At 37.1% G+C, this 25877-nt stretch overlaps 1 protein-coding gene across 3 annotated transcripts in view; it reads right to left on the bottom strand.

Annotated features, from left to right (window-relative positions):
* DIAPH3 (diaphanous related formin 3) overlaps positions 1-25877 on the bottom strand; it is a 474831-nt gene that overhangs the window by 403309 nt on the left and 45645 nt on the right. For all 3 annotated transcript variants that reach the window (XR_008957915.1, XR_008957918.1, XM_057308188.1), the window contains one exon: positions 718-822. Coding sequence is in view for 1 of the 3 variants with exons in the window: in XM_057308188.1 (XP_057164171.1) it covers positions 718-822 (105 nt within the window). In the remaining 2 variants the exon portion in view is untranslated. The remainder of the gene's footprint in view (positions 1-717; positions 823-25877) is intronic.

The raw sequence follows: 25877 nt of genomic DNA, 5'->3' as shown, positions 1-25877 counted from the left end.
CAACCCAATTCTACTTTAAATTCAGCCAAAATCATGTTCCACTGTCTTTCTGATTGCTTCTTCATTAGCTCCCGCTTTGTAGATCTCATCCAATCCATCAATTCAATTTCTATATGACTGGTCAAGCTCATTTGTTGTCCCATGAAATAAATGTAATGGATTCTGTGTGCCAGTCACGGTTTCTTAGACATTTACTCATTACTTCCACCCACATATTTCATGTTTCCTTGAAAAACTGGCAGCTACGTGGAAGCTTAATGCTCCTTTCAACGTCTACATTTATAATTTGTTACAAGATAATTTTATCCGTAGGGAAACTCACATTAAAGATATGCCCCTCAGCCACTATTAAGTGAACTGATTTAGGTAGTTAGAGTAAAATCAGTCTTACTTTTCTGTAATACAAATATTATCCCAATTTATAAGTGACATCAGAGATCAATAGCCATTTAATCCACTAACAAGGAAAGAAGTCTTAGAGGAAACCAACCCAGTCTGTGTTCCTCATCAATGTTCGGGGCTAAAAAGCAAAAGCAGTTTTAGAATGTATGAGAAATATTTTTAAGTTAAATAAACATCCTACTACTGGCCTTTATACATTCAAAAGCCCTGTGATTCCCGCTGCCCAAAAACTTAAGTGCTTCGTTAGACAAATGCATTGTTTTCCACACTATAACATGGTTCAGCAGTATTTTTCAGCTTGACAGTTTTACTTACTGTCTTGGAAGCAGTATTAATGTACTGCATCACCATTTCTTTTTTGATGCTGAAGTCCTTTTCCCGCAATGGTGCCTTCTTATCTTCATTTAAATTCATATCTTCCTGGAAAACACAATTAAAAAGCCTCATTTTAGAATCTAAGTAGAGCAGCAATTCTACATACCCTAGGAATGGGGGGGGCGGGGGGAAAGATCAATAATTTGTGACTAAAGCAGCATTAATTGTTTTGGAATGATTTACGTGTAGTTCTGCCTGGAGAAAAGCAAGAGCAGGAGATACAGACAAAAACATGTTCTAGATCATTTTAACAGGTACAACACTTACCAGAAAATCTTTTCAAATTGACAGCAGGCTAGCAAAATTACATTCTCATCACTACAGATAATTAGACTGATTAGGTTTCTACCTTTATAAGGTCATCCATATTCACAGTTTAAATACACACATACACACACACACACACACACACTAGGTTGTTGTTGTTGTCATTGTTTTAAACAACAGCTGTACCTGAAGCTATCTTGCACTATTTCCAGAAGAGCTGCTCCATGTACCATAAAAATTTTAAAAAGGTAAATAAGCCAACCACTTTCCAGATTGTGTAGTTACAAGCTCATAGGATCAAATACCTGGTATAGATCCTAGCAAAAGGCAAAGCATTCTATAGTTATTTCTTCTCTACCAGTATCAAAAATATCCATTAACTACTTAGATTGTGTATTCTAAATCACCTAAAAGTTGCACTCCTAAAAAGAGGTACCACCAAAAAATCTAATATCTCTCAACAGCACCCATCAAAATAAAGGTTTAAGTAACCTAGATCACTTAGGTTAAGTAACCTAGATCTTGCTACAGGTCTCATTCTAACTAAATTGACTAAACGTGACACAAGTCAAGAATATCCACTTAAATGTGGGAATTGCTACCAGTTCAGTTGCTTTATTTAGAGGCTGCTCTGGAGCCTTCCGGGTTGGAGGGGGGGGGGCGGGGGGAGACACCAAAATAACTAAAGAAGAAGGGCAGCTCAAATGGATTTCCTCCAGATAGTAGCCCTTGATCATTTGGCATATGCAGTATAACGCACCTGAATGTATATCAACTCCATATCCACTCAGAAACAGGTGTATAAAAATCAGAACTTTGGATCACCTGTGGAGCCCAGCAGGTTAAATTTATTCTAAGTTTTATAAGAGTGCTGCAATTCATCGGACACTGTAGTTTATGCCTTTAGCTGACTCAGGGTTTGGCTACTAATCCTTCCAAGCACCTAAAAGTCAAAATCTCCTTCATTTCACCTTGATATAAATATTTAAGATCTTAGAAATTGTTCCACTTGGGCACTAATAAAAGGTAGTAATTAATAATGTCACTCCTGGCTGTTCAGGTTAGAAATATTCTATTATGTGAATAATAGTTTATTTTGTCCCCCTTCCCCATTTTTTATTTTTTCTTTAAGCCAGGGATTCTCAATAGGCCTTCACACCACTTAGGATTTTAAAAATGTCTTGGGATATTCTGGTCATCAATGACTGAGAAGATGCTACCAGCATTTATTAAGGTGTGCCAGACATTCTTCAACATCTGGGCTAATCCTATACAATAAGAAACTGTCCTGTGTCCTACATAGAGATGCACAACTCCTTAAAAAAAAAAAAAAAAAAAAAGTAACCTCGAAGCCTTGACAGATTCAATAGAACTACATGTAAAATAGAATATGTAAATTGTTACTGATTAAATACTTTGCATTGTGTGGTTTTCATATACATTGATTTTTCTAAGAATTCAACTACTCTGCAAGTTATAGTTACACTGAGTTTTTTGCTTTTGTTTTAAATAAGCTTTACCATCAGTCGTGCTCTATTTTTAAAATGTGGGTATCCCAGGACAACACGGGCTGGGGTACCCACGTCACTGCAGCAGCACAGCTATGTCGACCTGCACCATAGCTGTTACACTCACATGACACAAAGATTCAAGAATGACTTTACTGTACCTTCCTGAGCAGTCACGGCCAACTGCTCATATTGAAATGCATGGGGTCGTATTATTCAGTACAATAAGGCATTAAATGGATTTTTTAAATTATGAACGTAGATAGCTTATATTACCTGTAGAGAATTTCACTGGAAGAAAGTAATGGGGATGTTACGGAGAAAGTAATGTTGTAAAAGTAGTTGTTCTAAAAAGGCGAGGGATCTAAGAGTATGGAGAACCTCTGTATTAAATTATTCGCTGTATTTTTATTTTCTGTTAATGGGCAAACGTGACCCAGCCTCTTTAACCAGCAAATTAAAATATGTAGTAAATATAGATTATGAAAAAAACAAACAAACTAGAAAGTCTACTGCTTTCTTTTTGAAAAAGTATATTCAAGATGACAGGAACTCATACACAACAGTGGTATATCTGGAATTAAGAAAGAAACCCAAAGTTCGCCCAACCTCTTTCCTCTGCCTTATCCCACCTCTCTTGTCTAAATATAGCACTTGGTTCATGAGAGTACCAGTTTAAAAGCAAAGAGGAAACAAGAAGAAAGGACACTAAGAAGTTTGGAATCAGCTACGCAGTACCATGGACACGTCTCATTAGGCATGTAACTCACAGGTGGTCATTCTCTATATGGCCAGAAAGAAATGGCACTGGAAAAAGAAATTCTGCCATTTACAGAAGGAAAAAAGGAAATACGGGAGCAATGAAAATGAAAAATATGTTTTTGTGTATAAGAAGTACAGTATCTGTAAAATAGATGATTTTTATCTCTACAAAGATAAAGACTGAAAGAAGAAAGCCCTATTGGGCATGGACACTGGATTTTGGGGGGGGGGGGCGGGTGTTGCACACAAGTCCTTGGGAAATGTATTAGAAGCGTTTTCCAAAACAAATGCACATCTATGTTACAGGGTTTCTTCCACTCTTTATAGGTTTTTCTAGTTAATCTAGGAATTAAGTTGCCATGAGGCAGATTAATGGGAGAAAATCAAATTTAATTCATACATACAAGAACCCCATATACGTGAAAGATTTCAACACAGAAAGGTAAAATGAGGCTTATATGCCACACTGAGCTAAGGAATGGGGCAGGAGCCCAGGGTTTCAAAGGGAAGGAGGGCAATTCACAGGGCAGTAAGAGAAGTTTGGTAATTAGATATTTGTCCTCACATATGGATGGGTCACTCAGATAAAATTCCTCTCTCATAATAACTCTCTGGGAAAGGCTCCCAATTTAGATGCTTCTAGGTGATTCAGAGAGGGACAAACAGTTTCTCTTGAGCCCACAGGGTCTCAATTGCCTTCAGCTCTAACAGTGCACATACCAAAGTGGCACATTCTGGGGAGACTTGCTCTGAACCCCTTCAGTGTTCTTATGTTTAATTCCAGAGCAGGTAAGCTGAGCAGCTCTGAAGGCTCTCCAAGAAACTGGAGTGGGGGGAGTGGGGATCAGGAGCCTAGCATCTTCATCTAATAACCCTGCCTTAGGAGAAAACCTTCAACGTGAGAATTTAAGTATCACATTGTCTAAACTCCATGAATTACAGAACAGAAAATACAGGCTCACAGAAATCAGATGACTTATCAGGGCTAGCTGTCTATTTGAAACTCGAGAAACTGGAGCCCAGGCTCCCAGTCTAGTGCAGTTTCCAGGTAGTTATAATAAGTCCCTTGAAAGCAAGTCATCAATTTTTATGTTACTCAGTTTACATCTGCTCAAAATGATCATATAGTAGCTCTACTGTCTTTGGTCAGGTTCCCTAGAGGTAGAGTATGAGACAGCGATTCTGGTGCAGAAGACTAATGGAGGGGATGCACTCAGGACAGGGAATGGAAAAAAGCAAGACAGAGCAGGGGAAAGAGACCTTTGAAAATGTTGCCTCAGCTGGAATCTTGCTTCAGCCCGAATTGCACTGCTGTCGGTACTACCTAGAGAGAAAGTGCACTTGAACAACTCCCAATCAGCCAGCCAGTTAGCTACAGGATCCTAGTTCCCAGAGACCAAATCTCTGGAGAGGGCAGCTGTGAGCCACTAGGAACCAATACGTATCACCTGGGGTTTGCGTGCACCAGCCTGGTAAAGGGGGTCTTATAGGGGCACCAACAGCACCCACTACACCTTTTGAAAATAACTTACTGTATAATAAGGCTTATTTCTAAGCAGAACTGAATAATCCAGAAACTCATATATATGGCCTCAATGAGCAATACAAACCACTGTATTAACCAATTCTTCCAATCAAACACCTACTACACTGCACAGGTACAAAATGATACTGCGGGGATAGATTTTAAGAGAACCCTGCAATGTGGTTTACCTCAGTGTATCAATGTACTGAGATATATGTATGTAGTTCATTAAATACTGCAAATCAACTACTGAACAGAAGATACATAGAACACGTAATTGCAAAAGACCAGATGAGTAATTTGAATGAGGCTAATATTTAGTGGCTAGGAGATAAAGTTTTCCCACTCACAGATATTAGTTGGCTATGTAGCTGAATAGATCTCAAAAATACCTAAGCAGTGATCAAATCAGAACTGTGTCCGAAGAGTATTGTTGTTAATGTTCTATTACTATCTTAACATACATTATAAAGTAACTCATTTATCGTGCTACCTTCCTATACATGTTGAGACACGGTTTTGCCTGGGGAAACTGGGAGTTGCAACATCAAAAACTAATTTTCCTTTAGTTAATTACTTTCTAATTAAAAACTATACCTTAATTGAACCACTGTGCTATTTTACTATGAGAGTCTGACTGGAACTAAGGATAGAGTTTAGAAACAGAAAAAATACTGCAGAAAAGAAACCCAAACTGAGGAGCACTCTACAAAATAAGGCTTCGTCTCAAGTATCAAGGTCATGAAAGATAAGCAAACGTCACTGATTAGAGGAGACTAAGGATACAAGGTAATCTGAACTCAAGGAGTGATCCTGGATTGGATCCTAGAACAGAAAAAACATGAGTAGAAAAATTGGCAAAACCTCAATGTAATTTAGTATTGTACCAACATCAATGTCTGTTTTAATAACTGCATTCAAGTTATAGAAGATGCTGACATTTGAGGAAGTTGGGTGAAGAGTATCTAAGAATTGTCAGTGCTCTTTTCGTAACCCTTCTATAAATCTAAGATTGTTTCAAAAATCATTTTTGTAAGACTAAGAGGAAATATTCATAAAATTTCTGCCATAAAAATAAGTTAAGAAAGAAAAAATTGGAACATCCCTCATTCTTAGAATTTTTTTTTTAAAGTCTACTAAATAGAGTACATTTGCAGTGTATTTGGCTACAATAAATACAGACTTGACAGAGGGGAAGGAAGTAAAGAAAGCACTATCAAAACCAAGCTGAAGCTATTAAGAGGTAAAAACACAAGTACCAGAATTCCATTCCAAATCTCAAGGTCAGGCACCCTTTGGAATTTTCCCAAACCAAATTCAAATTGCTCACATTTCTGCCCATTTTCATTCCAAACCTGCTCTGTAAACCGTCCTCATTCTTCCCACAATTCTTTCTACATCTTTTCACAAAGATTTAGTATTCCTGTCATCTCAAATAACAGTTAAGTTCTTGGGCCAGGCACAGTACTAAACATTTATAAGCACTTTCATTAATCAGCACTAATAACCCACTGGAGGTATGTACTAGCCTCTTTTCATTGAGGAGAGAATGGAGGCTTAGGGAAATTCTTTCAGTTGACCTAATCCTATGGCTGAAATTTGAACTCTGGTTTATCTTAACTCTCCATTCTTATTCCCATAGTATTTATCTCCATCATCATCTAAAATCCCAGTTCCTTGGGGGCTAATACTATCCAACTTACCACTTATTTCACCAGGGCCTTCTGTTGACTCCTCTCTCATCCCATGCCTTGCCATCCAGTCTTTAGCCTCCCCACCACCAGCAGTCTTTAATAAACTTCCTCTTTTCTCAACCACAGTCTGCATGACCACACCTAGACCTTTTCATTATCTAAAAACTGTTCTATCATCATAATCCCCATGACCCTATTCTCTGACCTCCATCTTTTCTCTTTTCACTTGTCCTACTCCCAGACCACCACGGTCTTGACCTCAATAAAGCCTCCAGTTTCTTGATCCCCTCCATTTTCTCCCAAAGCAGGTCAACTCCATGATCCATCACTTCCTACATTTATGGAAAAGCCAACTAGCTTTTCCCCTCTTACATTCCCCAAGGTACTTATTTCAAACTTGCCCTTCCCCGAAAACTATGAAACTACCACTTCTAACTATCATTTTCAGTAAGCAAATTTCAATTTCCTCTGTGGAAAAAAAAAAAAAAAAAACCTTTCAATTTCCCATTTCCTATATTACCAATTTATTTGCACACTAATCTTTCTGTATCAATTCTTGCGTCCATCCAAAGATAATTCCATTTATTTATGCTCTGGATCCTCGTTCTCTCACCTCCTGAAAGGGCACTGCATATCAATTATCCTTTTTCAATCCTGTCTCACTAAATTGTTCTCAGTTGGTTGGGTCTCAATATATAAACATGTTAATCCTTAATGGATTAAAATTAAAAGGAAAAAGAGCCTTCCCTCAACCCTAGCTCTCTTTTATATATGGCTTCCTTTATTTTCCTTCACAGGTCACCTTTAAAAGAACTTTTTTTTGTACACTCGCTGCCACTTTCACAGTGCAGAGACCACAGTGCATTTCCTTTCAGGTGTTTGTTAAATAAGACCTAACACAAGTTCCCAAACGTGCCAGTCCTATTTCGGGGCAAACCAGGAGATTAAGGTAATTTTCTAAAGGATGAAGCTGGAGCTAGAGAGGATACTCACATCCCTAGCTGAGAACAGTGACAGAAACAGGGTCCAGCCCCAGAGAGAGATTCTTCAGGCAGTAGGACTGACACGGGCACATATGGCCAAGCTGAAATCCAGGACATTTTCAGGAAGTACTAGCAGAACCACACACGACCTCTGTGACCTGGAACAAGGGTGGCATCTGAGGGAGGAGTGAATAGAGCAGAGATCTTCCAGACTTCCCTCAAACTGTGTCCGTTTCTATGATGCACTGGGTCCCCCCAGAGGAATGAGGGCTACACCTTTTTCTAAATCACACTGGGGCACCCTAGGTGTCAATAGCAGCCCTGACCTGGAAACCAGGTCCAAGGAATATAGTCAAGACTGCAGCTTTTAAGCTACTGCAAAGGATTCTGCCTGTGTGTTGGATGGGGCCATTAGTTCCCACCAACAAGAAAGTCACAAGCTTGCTACTCTATTTTACACACTTGACTCCATCCTAGACTGATAAAATACTGGTAAAAATAAATATTTTCCACATTTTCTTGGCAAAACTGAGGAGGGGGGAAAGATACAATCTTAATACTCCTGCACATGCATGCAACTAGTTAGAGCACTAAGGAGCAATCAAGCAAAGAATGGCAAACAGAATGGACATGTATTCAACCGAGTTACAAACGTTAGTCTCACTATTTTCATTCACGGATGTGGATTTTACAAGACAGCATGCTCATTAAATTTACATACATCAAGTTCAGTGGGATAGTTAACACCATGGAGAGTCAGATTAAATTTAAAATGATTGACTATTTGGAGAATTAAGCAAGTATGTACAGGCAGCAATTTGAAGATGGTCAGGTTGGAGGTAATTCACCCAGAGAGGAAAACCTCTACAGGCAGGCGGAGGCATGCCGGTTAGAAAATGTATGTGGAAAGCCAGGATAGTCCTAGATCCAAACATTCATGTGGATCAATAAGCAGGATATCAGAAGGTAAAAACTGGAAGCACAGCAATATCAAAACCAAACATTAAGTCTTAAGCCAAAAGTAATCCTCTAATTTCAATAGTGTATTAAGGCTTCTGTTTCATGGGTTAAAACCAAGAGAACGGTTCTTGGAAACAGTCTTTGTTGTGCTCACATTTTTATCACTACAGCAAGAAATTGACTAAGCATTTTACGAGGTCCACAAGGTCCCCTAATTACTTCTCCTGAGACTTCAGAGCCCACCAACCTATAAGCACAATTTTACCCATATTTCCTCTAAAAGTGTTCTTCTGTTCTTAACCACATTGGAATTCATCTCCACACCACGTGGTCTTGCTAATGTTTATCCCTACGCTAAGGTAGTTTACCACCATGAATGGTTTACTGCCAAATAAAGTGAAAGATTTCGTGATCTCATTCCAGATCATCATATATGCTCAAATAGTGCACGTTAACTGAATCTATCTTGTTCTGCGATTTGTTTTATTCTTAAGTCAGGTTTACATAAAGTTTTTAAAAATTTTAAAATTAGAAAATCTTTAAGAGATAAATATGCCTTGGAAAAAAGAACTCAGAATTAACTTTATTACTACTCTATATTCAGCATGTCCATAAATATGCTAATGCTACAGAACAGCTGATCTTTCTCTTGATCATTTTTTACTATATTCTTATATATGCCTTTATAGCAACTTTATCAGTGTGATTATAGAGAAGTTTATATATTATATATAATAATATATAATATATAAATATATATAAGTATATAATATATAAATATATTATATATAAGTATATAATATATAAATATATTATATATAAGTATATAATATATAAATATATTATATATAAGTATATAATATATAAATATATTATATATAAGTATATAATATATAAATATATTATATATAAGTATATAATATATAAATATATTATATATAAGTATATAATATATAAATATATTATATATAAGTATATAATATATAAATATATTATATATAAGTATATAATATATAAATATATTATATATAAGTATATAATATATAAATATATTATATATAAGTATATAATATAATATATATATATTTTTTGGTTCTGCCGATAGTGAGGTTGGATTTTCACGGTTTCATCCATGGTATCTTTACTCAATCCCCATTAAAATTAACAGGAATCTAGACAGCTGGCTCATTAACAGGACAGCAGCCAAAAAACAGCATTTACCCAGAGACTGACAAAGAACTCACATAAAATGTTTGACCAAATACTCTAACTGGAGCTTATAGAAAGTGTAAAGTATCTCAATTTGAAAGCAAATTTCAATTTGTCCTAAAGCCAGTATCAAAAAAGAAACTCAAGCATCACTTTTCTTCCATGTAAGTTTTAGCTGAAGAGACAAGAAATGAAATTAATATGCAAGGAGCTGCACAACTAATTTATCTTGAAGTATTATCTTACTGGAACTGTTCAAGCATATACATAAGCACCTATAATCACAAACAATTGTTTTGTGATCTTTTAGAAAAGAACACACCTAGTGATAAAAGTTTTTATTTGCTTTTCAACTTTTCTAAACAGCCATTTTTTCATGAATTACATGAAGGATAAATAGTCACTGGACTGAACATACAAAAGTCAACTTTTCTAGAGATGAAAGAAGACTGAAAAAAAGCCCTCACAGTTGGCAAACAGATTTGCACACTTCCTAACTGGTGAAAGAGCATACCTAAACTTTATCATAACACTCATTCCTCTTAAAATTCCTCTAACCGTTTTATTGGTTCAACGAACTCCCACCAGGCAAAATCCAATGTTCCTAAATCATTTATTTTCTCATTTATCTGGATCTAAAGAGAAACAACTAGGCATTGACATTATTCCCCCCCCCCCCCCGACAAACACAACTCATGAATCAACTTGACAATTGCCTCATAGTTCTACACTCTTCTTCTCCTCCTCCTCCCCCTCCTCCTATTTGGATTATTATTCGGATTGCTTTTAAACCACCTTTCCCTAAATTTTTCAATTTCTACCTAAAGGAAAGGGAAAAGGTGGCAACTAATAGATCAAAACAAACCATTCCCACACAACCACTCTCATTTTATCTGACCAACCCTAAATATACTTTTTAAGTTCTTAAGAAATAAAAAAATACTCATGATACAGAAAATCAAATTTGTAAGGAATGCTAATACTTGAAATAAACTAACTGCTAGTAGGAATCTATAGCAGTCAATAGACAGAATTAACACAAAAGAGTCTTTGTTGGTTTCTCTTTTCATTTCCACTCCTGGGTAAGATATCACGTACACAGTCAACACAACAGGCATTCATTTAACCTACTAAAGAAATAGCCATGAATAAATCCTTAACACCAAGGATTAAGGAGAAAAAAAAATGATAGGGAAAGAAAAAGGAAAAACTGTCCTTCACAGGTCCCCAAAGAGTGGGGACATGGAATAAAGTTAGCATGATGAGGCGCCTGGGTGGCTCAGTCAGTTAAGCGACTGCCTCTTGGTTTCGGTTCAGGCATGATCTCAGGGTGGTGAGATCCAGCCCGACGTGGGGCTCCCTGCTCACTACAGAGTTGGCCTGAGATTCTCTGCCTCCTTCTGTCCCTCCCCACCACCCCTACTCAGAGGTGCTCTCTTCCTCTCACCACCGCCGCTGCCCTCCCCCTGGGCATGTGTGCACTCTCTTAAATTTAAGTCTTTACAAAAGTAAAACGAAGTTAGCAAGATGAACCCTCCTCCCACCAACTACTGTAAATATCCAAACACATGTACACAGTCATATTCGATTTTTTTTTTAAGTTCACGTGAGCTCTTTTTTTCTTCCTCTGGACCTTATGCTTCAAATACATCTGAATTAATTATAAAAAGACATCTCAATATTTAACTCTAGGTGTAATAGTTTTTATCATTTGATTGCTTCAACATAGTGTTAGGCAGAAAAAACCGATCAGCTCACCAGACAATACATACAATATGCACTGGGAAGGCACCATGGAGATGAAGAGGAGTAGAGCTGAATATCCACCATCCACCAAAGTACACTTCTTAGAAAAAATTCTTATCAAAGTTCTCACTAAAGAAGTTCTTATAGTTCTAATGAATCAACAAGTAAAACAAATATCGGAGTCACTCATTTAATCAGTAATGGAGGATATATGCAGTTAAAAAAAATAATAATAGCAGGATCAAGAATCTACCCTACTGGAAAGCCAGTGTAGTGGGGAACTAGCCAGAACTCAAGTGACTGAAATGTAAAATGAGAGAACTTCACTAAATACGGAGAGAAAAAGAGAACACATTAACTTTTGTCTAGGGTTTTTGGAAAAGGCTTTATGGAATGGACTGTTTCATCTTCATTTTGGAGTCAGAAGAGGACTTTTTTTTTAAGAAGGTGGAGCACTTACTTGGAGGCAGAAGAGGACTGTAAGAAGCTGGAATACATAGAAATAAGAGCAGCTTTCACTTCCCCTAATTCAGAGTTTATTATTTTTGAGTGAAAGCTCAGATTTGAAAAATATTCACCACTTTCAAGAAGACAGTTTTGACTTTTATGTACCATTCTACTCAGTACAATGAAAAAGAAAAGAAGAAACGTAAGTTTTTCACAGATATTCTGATAGGACATCAAAAAAAAAGGGAATCTACAAATCAAAATAAGAATTCTGTAACATTACCAGATACTAAAATTCATAAACAAAAATTGACAATTTTCTTAGTAAAAAAAAAGAAAAAAAAGAAAAAATTTAAGATGGTTACATACTAGAAATAAAGAATAAATCTAATAGATGTGCAATGCCCCTAGGGAGAAAAATCAAATTTTTACTGTTTTAGGAACCAAAAAAATCTAGAGATAATATATACAATAGTCACAGATGGGAAAACTTAATATCACAAAAGTATCCATTTTGCCTCAATCAATAAATTCACTGCGATTCCAATCAAGATCCCAACAGGGTTTATAATGGAACTTAATTGATTCTAAAATTAATATAAAAACACAAAGGCTCAAGAATAGTCAAGATAATTTTGAATAGAGGGAGGGGGTCTTAGATAATAAGGCTTATTATACAGCTATAGTAATTAAGACAATGGACGTAAATGAGAGCTAGACAAATAGACTAATGGACAAAATCAAACCTCCAAAACAAACCCACATATGCACAGGAACTTGGTGTTTACCAGTGGAGGTATGATAAATTAAGGATAAGAATGACTATTAAATCAACACTGCCAGAAAAACCAGTTAATCCATGTAGGAAAAAAAAAAAAAACTGCATCTATATCTTACAGAAATAAACATACAGAATCCTGAAATACAGAACAGATTTATGATGTCAGGATCGAGAAGCATTTCTTAAATATACAAAAAGCCAAGAACATGAAGAGATGGATAAATCGGACCACATAGAATTTTATAGTTCTGTACTTTAATCCATCTACCCCTAAAGAAAGTAAAAAGACAAGACCCAGACTGGGACGAGATGCTTTACAGCTTATAAACAGACATGAGCATTAGTCCAAATAGTGACAAATTCTACAAATCAATATGAAAAAAAAGACAAACCCAGTAACAAAATAGGCGAAAAGAGATGAAAAAGAAATTTATGAAGGAATAAACCAAAGGGCCAATAAATGTGTGAGATGTTTGAACTTCTTATGCTTATTAAAAAATGAATTAAAGTAGGTGATGACCTGTTTACAATTAACAGACTTACAATTAAAAAGTTTTATAGTACCAATGCAAACTCAGGGACATTCTAAAAATTAACCAAGTGGAATCTTCAAAAATGTCAAATTCATAGAATACAAGGAGACTGAGGACTATTCCTAAATGAAGGAGGTTTGGTTTTTTTTTCAATTTTTTTTTTATTATGTTAGTCACCATACAGTACATCCCTGGTTTTTGATGTAAAGTTCGATGATTCATTAGTGCGTATAACACCCAGTGCACCATGCAATACATGCCCTCCTACTACCCATCAAAACTTGACAGCTGAATGAAACACATGATTCTAAACTATACTCTTTTCCTACAAAGACAATTTTTGGTACTACAGATAAAATGTGAACAGGGTCGGAAGATTAGTTGATAGAAATTGATCACTGTTAACTTTCCAATTTGGGTGGTTGTATTGTGACTACGCAGAAGGATGTCCTTATTTATAGGAACTAATACTAAAGAATTAGGAGATAACGGAACATGAAGTCAGCAACCTGCCATCAAATGGTTAGGAGAAAAGTTTCTGTACATTGGTCATTATTACACAGAAAAAGTTTAACAAAGGAATGAAACTATCAGATTCAGGGTATTGTTCATCTTTGGGAATTAAGGAAGAAAAATGGAAATGGAATTATGAGTATATAAGCCACTTCAATTATAACTGTGGTGGTGTTTTTATGTTCCATTTTTTGCGTACTGGAAATATCCTATTTAAAAAAGCATCTCTCAACGACTAGATTCAACATTATACAATGAAAATAGTTTCAAAAGTCAAATTGTAAATGCCTTTACTATTATCTATGTTTCCCCACACTAAAACCTGATATATGTATTAAACAGGTCATCTAAGCTCTTAATACCAGTAGACACCTAAAGCACATGCTTAAGAGATAATGATGGCATTTTATAAATGTGCTCTCTCCCATATTAGATAAAGGCTGACAAACATCTTCCCCAGAAAAGATTAGGGCATCATTATCCACACTTATGTACTCTGTGCAATTTAGGGACAATTTTTCTTCCATACTTACCAGAGATGACAGGAAGTCCAGAATTCCAAAAATTTGTCAGGATTTTATCATCGTTGGCACTCATTTAATGCCTGTTAATGATCACATCTAGATAGGTGACCTTTCTTGCATAGCTTTCATTCTTTCAGAGAGAAGTGAGAAATCAAAACAAGGAATGGGATGAATGCATGAAATTTCTCTTCCTATTCATTATTTTAATGTTTTTGTGTAACTGGGAAAACTGGCAATTAAAGCTAATTTCCATCCAAACATAGAATTCCAGGTTAAAAAAAAAAAATGGTATCCTAGAGATCTTTAAGGTTAGGAACAAACAAGTATTTAACAGGCAATTGTTTAAGATAAACTAGTTGGATAATGCTTTATGAATTTAATCTAGCAGGGAAGATCTATTGAAATAACAAAGGATAAGTTCTACAAGGGATTTACACACAAGCAGCTGTGAGAAGCAGGTTTAATGAGTGCTAGGTCTGATAGAACATGGGAAAGTGTCAAAGAAGAGTAATGTTTGGGCCAGGACTTAAAGTGTGAATAAGAGTTCTCTCGCAGAGGCATGGAAGGCATGAACGGTGGATGAAAGGCCAGTACAATAACCCAGGGAAGAGGTAATGGAAGTTTTAACACAGAAGAAACAAAATCAGAACTTATTAAGGACAGAAATGAATGGATGTAACTAATGCCTGAGGGGAGATCAAGAAGGATTCCCAGATTTCAGTGTGAGCTTCTGAGAGAGAATTAAGGGAGCAGCAGTTTTGTGAGGGATTTTTCATTTTGTTTACAAGACTATGACAGAAAGGTGAGGTCAACAAGATGGCAACATAGGTCATTGCCAAAGTCAATATCCTCCACAAAGGCCATTAACTACCCATAGGCAAGACAGCACTGTGAAAATCCCAGGAACCAGGAATAAAGCTGAAGCATGCCCCTGACTTACATCGAGATGGTAAGGACAGTACTAAAATCAATTAAACAGAACACATGAAGGAAACATGTTAAGTTCCAGTAACTGATCCTAAAGAAATAGAGGTCAAACAGCTGACAAAAAATTTCAAATAATCTTCTTTGAAGAGTTCTAAAACAGTACAGACAACTAAATGAAATTAGAAGATAGTATGAGCAAAATGAGTTCAAAGAAACAGAAAACGAAAGGAAAACAAAAGTCAAGGTATTCAAAGGTAAGTCATTTGAAATTATCTAGTCAAAGGAGCAAAACAAAAAGAAAAAATGTCTATGGGACACCACCAAGAGAAATAAAATATCCATTGTAGAAATCTGGAGAGGAAGAAAAGGTACAGAAAGTCTAAAGTAATAATGGCTGAAAACTTCCCTAACTTGGGGTGAGAAATGGACATCCAGATTCAAGAGGTCCAAAGACTTACAAATCAGTTGAACCCAAAAAGGGCTACACTGAGACACATTATAATTAAATGGCCAAAAATCACAAAGAGAATTTTGAAAACATACAGAGGAAAAGGGACTAGTCACACATAAGGGGGTCCCCTAAGACTATTAACAGATTACCCAGCAGATACTTCACAGGCCAAATGAAACATTCAAAGTGCTGAAAGAAAAAAGTCAACAAAGAATACTATTATCCAGCAAAGTTGTCCTTCAGAAATAAAGGAGAGATAAGGACTTTCCCAAAACAAAAGCTGATGGAGTTCATCACCAGTAACCTGCCTTGTAAGAAATGCTAAAAGACATTCTCAAGCTGAAATACAAGGACACTGATCATCACAAGAAAAATATAGGAAAATATAAAGTTCATCAATAAAAAAAGTTCAAATTCTGATTTTGTAATATTGTAATAGTGATGTGTAAGTCACTTAGGCTAGTTTCAAAATTTAATAAACCTATGAACTATTACTACAATTTGTTATTGATACACAATACTAAAAGAAATGTCAATTGTAACATTCACAACCTAAAAGGTGGAAGTAGTATGACGTTTTCATGTGTTACTGAAGTTGTCAGCATAAAGTAGGATATTTTAACTCTAAGATATTTAATATAAGCCTCGTGGTAACCACAAGGGAAAATCTTTTGGATAATACTACCAGGTATTCATAACATACTGCCACAAAAAGTCAATCACAAAAGACCACCACAATGAAAGAACAAAAGGATCTAAAAGAAAACAATTACAATGGCAATAAGTCCTTATCAATAAACATAGACAAATAAAATTCTGCCAAAAGACACAAAATGGCTGAATGGATTTTTAAGAAGATCCAATGATATGCTGTCTACAAGAGTCACTTTAGCTGTTAAGGGCATACATAGGCTGAGAGTAGAGGTATGGAAAAATAAATTCCAGACAAATGGTAGCCAAAAGAAATCACTTTTCGGGCACCTGGGTTGCTCAGTCCGTTAAGTGTTTGCCTTCAGCTCAGATCATAGATCCCAGGGTCCTGGGATCAAGCCCCGTGTCGGAGCTCCCTCTTCATCAGGGAGTCTGCTTCTCCCTCTCCATACCTCCAACTCATATGCATGCATGATCATCTCTCTCAAATAAAATCTTTAAAAATTCACTTTTATTAGAAAAAAATAGACTTCGGCTAAAAACGGTCACAAAAGATGAAGAAAATTATGTAATGACAAAAGGGTCGATTCATCAAGAAGCTAAAAACAATTCTAAATATTTATGCATCCAACATCTGAGAACCTAAATATATCTAGTAGATATTACAGAACTGAGGAGAAATTAACCACAATAGTTGAACAATATAACATCCCACACTCTCATCCAGACAGAATCAGTCAGGAAAGAGCAAATTTGAACAATACTATACAGTGGATAGATCCAAAGTGTATTGTCCATCAGTAGCAAAATACTAATTCTTCTCAAGCACACATGGAACATTTCCAGGATTTACCTTATGTTAGGCCACAAAACAACCTCAAAATTCAACAAGATAAAATTTTATCAAGTATCTTTTCTAATCATGATGGTGAGACACTAGAAAACAGTAACAAGAGGAAAGCTGAAAAAAATAAAATAACTGGAAATTTAACAATACCATCTTGCATAATCAATGGGACAAAGAAGAAATGCAAAGGGAAAAATAAAAATACCTGAAGACAGATGAAAACATACCAATACCAGTAGGATACAGCAAACATACCAATACCAGTAGGATACAGCAAAAGCAGAGCTATGAGGCAAGTTTACAGCAATAAATGCCAACATTAAACAAGAACTATCCCAAATTAGGGCACCTGGTGGCTCAGTCACTGAGCAGCCGACTCTTGGTTTCAGCTCAGGTCATGATCTCAAAGTCCTGGGATCAAGTTCCGCATCCAACTCTGCGCTCAGGGGGTAGTTGGCATGAGGATTCTCTCTTCCCCTCTGTCCCTCTCCTAACTCACACTTGTGTGCGCACACATGCTCTCCCCCCCCCCCCCTTCAAAATAAATCCTTAAAAGAAAAGAAATATCCCAAATTAACAAGCTGGCTTTATAGCTCAAGGAACCAGAGAAAGAATAAACTAAGCCCAAAGTTAAAGAAATAATAAAGATTAGAACAGAAATAAAATACAAAATATTTTTAAAATAGGGGGAAAAAAATCATGAAACTAAGGTAGATTTGAAAAGAAAAAAAAAAAAGGTCAACTCATAGGTAAAGAGAGAACACTCAGAATCACAAATCAAAGAAGACACATTACAAATGCTACCAACGATACACAGAGGGTCATAAGAGACTACAACTATATATACACCAAATTAGACAACACAGAAGGGATAAATTCTTAGAAATACACAATTTACCAAGACTGAATCATGAAAAACAAAAAATCTGAACATACCAATAGAGCACTGAAGTTTAATCGGTCATCAAAAATCACCCAAAGCCAAGACCGGATGGTTTCTCTGGGTAACCAAACATTTAAAGAAGAATTAACACCAATTTTCCTCAAACTCTTCCAAAAGACTGAAAGGAGGGAACACTCCTGAACTTTTTACCAAGCCATCATTACCCTGATGCCAAAGCCAGACAAGGACACTACGGGAATACTATAGGCCATTATCACCAATGAATTTAGATGCAAAAACTCTCAACCAAATACTAGCAAACCAAATTAAACAGTACATTGAAAGGATAATATACCATGAATAAGTGGGATTCATTTGATAAAATTCAACATCCATTTGTGATAAAAATTCAGTGAACTGGGAATAGAAGGAGCATACCTCAACATAATGAAGGCCATATGACAAGCCCACAGTTCACCAGTAACTCAGCTGGTTATAGATTGAAAGCTTTTCCTCCAAGATCATGAACAAGGGCACCTACTCTCACCACTCCTATGCAACCTAGTACTTTAAGTCGTAGCCGGAGCAAAGGCAAGAAATGAAAGGCATCCAGATTGAAAAGGAAGAAGTAATACTGTCAACTATGTATAGAGGATATTACAAATAGAAAACCCTGAAGGCTCCACCAAAAACCTGTGAGAACAGGTAAATTCAGTAAAGTGACAGGATATAAAATCAACACACAAAAATCAGTTGCACTTCAATACACTAACAATGAACTATCTGAAAAAGAAATTAAACAGTCTCATTTACAATAGAATGAAAGTCAATAAAACAGGAATAAACTTAGGGAAGTAATAAAAGACCTGTACACTGAAAAATGTGAAGCAATGATGAAAAATACGAGGACACAAATGGAAAAATATTCTATGCTCATAGGTAACAATTAGTATTGTTAAAATAACCCTCCTACCTAAAGCCATCTATAAAGTCAATGCAGTCCCTATCAAGATTCCAACCACGTTTTTATAGAAATAGAAAAACAGCCCTACGCTGTATGGAACCACAGAATACCATGAATAACCAAAGCAATCTTGAAAAACAAAGTTGGAGGCATCACGCTTCCTGATTTCGAACTACGTTACAAAGCTACAGTAATCAAAATATTATAGTGGCATAAAACATATATATAAATCAATGGAAAAGAATCAAGAGCCCAGAAAGAAACCCATACATATATGGTGAACTAATATTTGACAAGAAAGCCAAGAATACTCAGTGGGAAAGATGGTCTCTTCAATAAATAGTGTTGGGAAAACTAGATAATCACAGGCAAAAATGAAACATGCAACTGGACCCCTACCTTACACTACTCAAAAATTAACTCAAAATGGATAAAGGCTTAAATTTAAGAACTAAAACTGTAGAACTCCACGAAGAAAATATAGGGGAAACGTTCATGGACATTGTTTTGGATAGGACAACAAAAGCACAAGCAATAAAAACAAATATAAACAAGTAGGCTTTCATCAAATTTGCACAGGAAAAAAAAAGCCATCAACGAAATGAAAAGGCAACTTACAAAATGGGAGAAAATATTTACAAACCACACATCTGATAAAAGGTTAATATACAAAATATACAAGGAACTCCTACAACTCAAAGCAGAGAAAGAAATCTTATTAAAAAGTGAGAACAGAATAATCCTCTATTCCAGAGAGGATAAAGAAGCGGCCAACAGTTTCATGAAAAGGCGCTCAATATCACTAATCAGCAGGGAAATCCAAATAAAAAACCACAAGGGTATCACTTCATACCTGTTAAAATGGCAGTAATTATAAGGATATCAAGTGTTAGCAAAAAAGGAGAAGAGGGAACTCTTGTGCACTGTTAGTGGGAACGTAAATTTTTACAGTCAATGTGGACAATAGTATGGAAATTCCTAAAAAAGTTAAAACCAGAGCTACCGTCTGATCTCAGCAATCCCGCTTCCGGGTATACATCCAAAGAAAATGAAAACCACTCTTTGGAAGAGATACCCTTACCCCCACGTTCACAGTATTATATATGATACTAAGAAATGGCAAAAACCTAAATATCTGTTCAGATAAATGGATAAAGAAACGTGTGTGTGTGTGTGTGTGTGTGTGTGTGTGTGTGTACACACATAATAGAATATTGCTCAGCCATAAGAAAGGAAATCCTGCCTCTTGCAACAGCGGGGATAAACCCTGAGGGTATTATGCTAGGTGGAATAAGTCAAAGAAATGCTACATAGTATTACTTATATGTGCAATCTAAAAATAGCAAATTCCTAGAAACAGAAGATTAGTGATTGGCAGGAGCTGGGGAATGGAGGAAATGGATGAAGGTGGTCAAAGTACAAATTTATAGTTCCAAGACAAGTAAATTCCCAAGGATCTAATGTACAGCTTACTCAATCTAATGCTGTACTGTATACTTGAAAATTGTTAAGAGTGAATCTTAAAAGTTTTTTTTTTTAAAGATTTATTTATTTAAGGGGGTGAAGGGGGAGGGGCAGAGGGCAAGAAATCTTCAAGTCGACTCCCAGATGAGCAGAGAGCCCAATGTGGGGACTTGATCCCAGGACCCTGAGATCATGACCTGAGCCAAAATCAAGAGTCGGACACTCAACCGACTGAGCCACCGGGCTCCCCTAAATCTTAAAAGTTCTGACCATGTAATTGAGGGTGAGGAATGGTAACTACGTGAGGTGATAAATGTGTTAACTACCCTTAGTGTGATAAACATTTAGAAATATATATGCTCCAATCACCACGTAGTTCAACTGAAACTCAACACTGTATCAACTATACTTCAATAAAACAAAATAAATACCTGGGCCATTATAAAACATTAAAATATATATGCATCTATCAAATCACGCTGTATACCTTAAGCTTACACAATGTTATAGGTCAACTGTATCTCAACAAAGTTGGAAAAATAGCAAAAGAAAAGGATGAGAACAGTTTCTGGTTTGTTGAGGTTTAGCATCTTTTACAGAGCTTGATTATAGCTGCTCTTCTGAGGACAGAGCTAAGCATCAGAATATTGGGGATATTCTGACGTGAAAGGGCTCCCATCCCCCATGATAGATGTGTAAGGAACCAAAGCGGATAAAGAAAAGGCAAGAGGGCCAGAGGCAACACTCTGAGGAAATGAAAATCAGAACAGGAAAGCTGGAAAGGAAACTGGTAAAAACTGGCCAGAGAAGATGAAAATCAGAAGGAAAGGAGTGTCATGGTAACTAAAGGAAAGAGAATTGCAGACAAGAGGGAGTGGTCAGCAGTGTTACATAAAGATCTAATGAGTAGAAAGCCACTTAGAGTTAGGAGGGTAAACATCTGGAATAGCAAGAAAGAACCAAGTAGTTCATACTCCGTAGAGGGCAGATGCCGAAGAGAATGAGATAAAGGACAGGAGCAAGGGACAAAGGATACATTAGCTTCCCGTGGACAAGATGTGCCTCCCAGGGAAGCAGCAGCCCTAGCCATCTAAGAGGTCCTGCATCCAAAAGGTGACTCCAGCAGAGGAATGGGCTCACGGCAGACCAGAGCAGAAGACCAAAGGAGACGTCACCAGTGACAAGGGAATTGTAGAGGAGACTGGGCAGCGGCGGGGGGGGGGGGGGGGGGGGGGGGGGCACAAAAATGTCACAGGAGAAAAGAATTGGCATTTGTAATCTCCTGTACCTGTAAGAGGCAAAATGGTCCCCCAAAGACATCCATGCCCTAATCTCTGGTCCTATAAATGAGTTCTATTACATTAAAAGGGGACTTTGCAATACTATGTTGGGTTATCTGAGCCTAATCTAATACATGAGCCCTTAAAAGCAGAGAACTTTCTATAGACAGAGACAAGAGATGCCACAGGAGAAGGCAGAGATTCTAAGCAGGAGAGGCATTTGATATAACTGACAGGTAGGGGCCCACACAAAGGATAGGAAAGAGGCCTCTGGAAGCTAAGGGAGCCTTCAGATGACAACCAGGACCTCAGTTCTACAGTAGTGAGGAACTAGATTCTGCCACCACGAACTGGAAGAGTTTCTTTCCAAAGCATCCGGTAAGAGCCCAGCCATCAGACACTGATTTTAACCTTGTGAAACCAGAGAAACAGGTGAGTCGACCTGGACTTTGACCTGCAGAACTAGAAGACAGTGAGAAAGTACACTGGTGTTTAAAGCCATCAAAGATTTATTACATCAGCAATAAAAACTAACATCCCCAGGGTACCAATGCCAGATTATAAACACCCCAGGCCAGAAGCATACTCTTATTCCTCCTCTCCTCACCCCCCATCTAGTCCTGAAGGGGACGGATGCAGTCTGGAGAGCGGAACAGAGCAAAGTAAGGTGGAGAAACAGAGGAGGCCAAGCTTACTCCCCAACCACTGCCCCTACCAGAGACTTGAAGTGGAGCCAGCCTGTTTGGGAAAAGGGAGAGCTTTTTTTTTGGATCAAAATTATTTTTATTAATCTTTCTGTTTCATCTCAAAGCCAGGAGAAAGCTCTGGGACCTGCCTGGGATTTCACCTAGGGGCAGGAAACAGCAGCCAAGGGGGCTGATATAAAAGACGCAACAGCTACAATGACCAAGTCACTTTCAGCTTTTACCTACGATGTTCAACTCATTCAAAAACCAGTCAGCATAGACCTACAGTGAGTCCAATAGTAAACACTGAAACTTGACTTCCAGAAATTAAAGTTGTATATACAGGATGTTCGCACAGCTACTTCACAAAACTAGAGCCACAGAGAAACCAATAGGGGCTTTCAGGTCACAATTCCACTTTTACCAAAAGACAAATGGGAGAAAGAGCCTTTAAGTAGGCTAAGTATTCATCAATGCTTAAAATACAAAACCCGACCCAACCTCGACCCAAAAACCCCCTGAAACTATTACCCAGAGACCAAGTAAATCCATCTCCAAAATAAAAGTGAAAGGATTACAAATACTCAAGTATTACACTCCACCTCTCATTAAGGAATCAAGTCAGCACACTGAAGACTACTAAAAAAAAAAAATGGTTCTGTAAAAACAGTTTCTACTTTATGTAAAAATTACTTCAATACCTTTGGTAAAGGTTTTAAAAATTGTACAATGTCAATACTAAAAATTTAATTGCAAATTTTAAATGGTAGGAAACCCCTGTAGTTGCAAATGCCAATACGTTAGGATTGCAGATTCAATGTGGCTTCCTCAGAAGAACAGAAGTACTACGGATACTACGGACGGGGCACATAGATGCAGCGGCTGGTTAAGCGATGACTCCTGATTCCCACTGAGGTCATGATCTCAGGGTTGCAGGATGGAGGCCCACGCTGTGTGGTTCCGCACTCAGCAGGGCGTCTGCTGGAGAGTCTCTCCCTCCCTCCATCCTTTGCCCCTCCCCTGCTCTCTCACTCTCTCACTCACTAAATAAAAGTTAAAAATTTTTAGAAGTACTACAGATAGGTAGGTACAAAAAAAAAATCAAAAATCAATACTTCATTTGGCATTCTCTACAGACATAGGAACAGCTTTAAGTTTGTCAAAAATGCAGTACCCTGTAAGATCACTCAGAGCCATCAGTGGATTTTCCCCTATCATGTACTGTCATACAGTCAAGCAATCAGAAGGGGAAGAAGAAACTGGTCCTCATTTTTTTTTTTTTTTTTAAACAAGACCTTAGTTCCCACAAACTCACTTATTAGCAAATTGGGCAGCCCTGACCCATCAACAATTTCATTTTACTGCTGCTGAGTAAAACGAGTTTGATTGCAAACGATTTTCTGCCAACAGGGATACCTGTTTAAGATTTAACAACTGATCAGGCCCAGTTATTAAATATGTATTGTGTAAACACTTCAAAGATGTCAATATCCTTCTGCCCTATATATAACGGCAAACACCGATTGTCTAACCCTTCTCCGGGTAACTTACCCTTTTCAGAATAACTGAAAAATACCTCAAGTAATCACAGTCGGTACAGAAGACTGTGAACTATATTCAGTACTCTCCAGGTAGTTGTACTTTTAACAGCTTGTGGCGCGAAGACGTGGCCTCGTGAACACCGAACATCAACAGCCTACTTGCTCTTCCGCAGATGACGCCAGCAATTACGATCAAGAAGAAAAACGTCTCAACAAAAGAGTCACCAGGGAATGAATCTGCTAGGTAATTTATGTGAGTGGTTCCACATACCACACATGGAATGACGAGGAAGCTAAGGGCACTTCACTACCTGAGTCCTCCGAGGTGGTACTGAAGAGAACTACCATTATACAAGCCTCATTAACACAGGCAAAGGCCAGTAAAACAAAAACGAAGCACATATACTAAAATTGGGAAAAAACATTTTTTGTGTTCAAGGCTGAAATGATACCAACTCACAGAGATGAAAGAGTTAATAAGGAGTTATACACATGTGGTTAATTAAAACTAAAATTAGCACTTCATCAAGAGCTGTCGTAATAGGTAAGACTGTCCCAAGCCTGGGGTTCATGCAAAACAATACTAATGAAATGTATGCTCCGTGACGAAAAGTTCAGGATCACTAACACTAATTAATCCTATGGAGACACAAACTAGGCATTCTCTTTCTGGGGCCTTCTAAAGCTCCATGTAGAACACTGGACACAAACATTTGATGAATAGAAAATAAGGCAGTAGGGTGGTAAATATGTTGTTGATTCCACCTGAATAATAAAGAGACCAGCTATTAACTTTCTCAAATTTCAAACATTTTACAATCTAAATAATTTCCTTAAAAACTAATACGGCTGTCAAAACCAATAGATGAAATAAAATAGATAAAATAAATCCTGAGTTGAAATATTATACAACTCTTCAGAATGGCATACAAAATCCTCTCACAATCGGCCCCAAATTATCATTCCAGCCTAATTTTTCCAACCTCTCACACGTTCCCCCATGAGCTGTTTTTACCTAGCTCTGTCTTGGCTCACTGTCACTTCCCCATCTTAAGAGAATGCCCTTTCCCTCTGCTTATTCCAACCCTGTAAGGCCACACCTGCCTCTAAGTCCATCTGCTCTACTAAATTTCCCTAAGCTACTATAAAAACCTTTCAGGTTTGGCTTCCCCTGAAGCTAATGAGGTATCTCGAAAATTAATTTCTTCCTACTCTGAACTTATAAAGAACTTAACCATGAATTACGACCCTCTGGCATTTCTTACTCATTTAATTTTTCAAATGTTTGCTTTGACTCCAAGGAGATAAGCAACTTGAGGGTAAGAACTATATGTGAAACTATTTAGATGCAATTAGCATTCATTTTGTGCTAAATGATTTTGGACATATTTAACCTAGTGGGTTGTTGGTCGAATTAGGTTAGCCATGGCAGAGTCAGGATCACCATTTTTTGGAACCAACACAACACGGCTTCTAACAACACTGTGTTTCTCCACCAGCAAAGGCACACCCCAAAATGAGTCAGTTCTAGTCTCCTCAGATGTAAGTATTCTAGGACTGTATGAACCTCCTGAGAACAAAGAAAGGAATCAAACAAGAAAAAAAGACAACAAAATCAGCACACGTAACATACACAGCCCTGTGATCATCATTCTAAAATGTAAATGAACCCCAATAGACAATTTAGATAATCTTTAAGACTCAAAAATGTATCATTTGATACTTGAGAGGATTTTTATGTATTCTTTAAACATACCCATCCACACACATACACACCCCAAATAAACTAGTGTGCCAATTTTCCTCTGGTTCTAATTTTTGTAACCCTAAAGCCCTGTATTCCTAGAGTGCCATCTTCAATGACATCAGGAATCACCCTATGGAACACGAACCTTAAATGTTTATTGTTCCATTAACATAATTAGAAGCTAAGGTTTTTACATCAACCATTTTA

Source organism: Ursus arctos, unplaced genomic scaffold, assembly GCF_023065955.2.
Source record: "Ursus arctos isolate Adak ecotype North America unplaced genomic scaffold, UrsArc2.0 scaffold_10, whole genome shotgun sequence".
Lineage (NCBI taxonomy): Eukaryota > Metazoa > Chordata > Mammalia > Carnivora > Ursidae > Ursus > Ursus arctos.
Note: the sequence above shows the minus strand (reverse complement) of the source record. Positions and strands in the feature narration are given on the sequence as shown.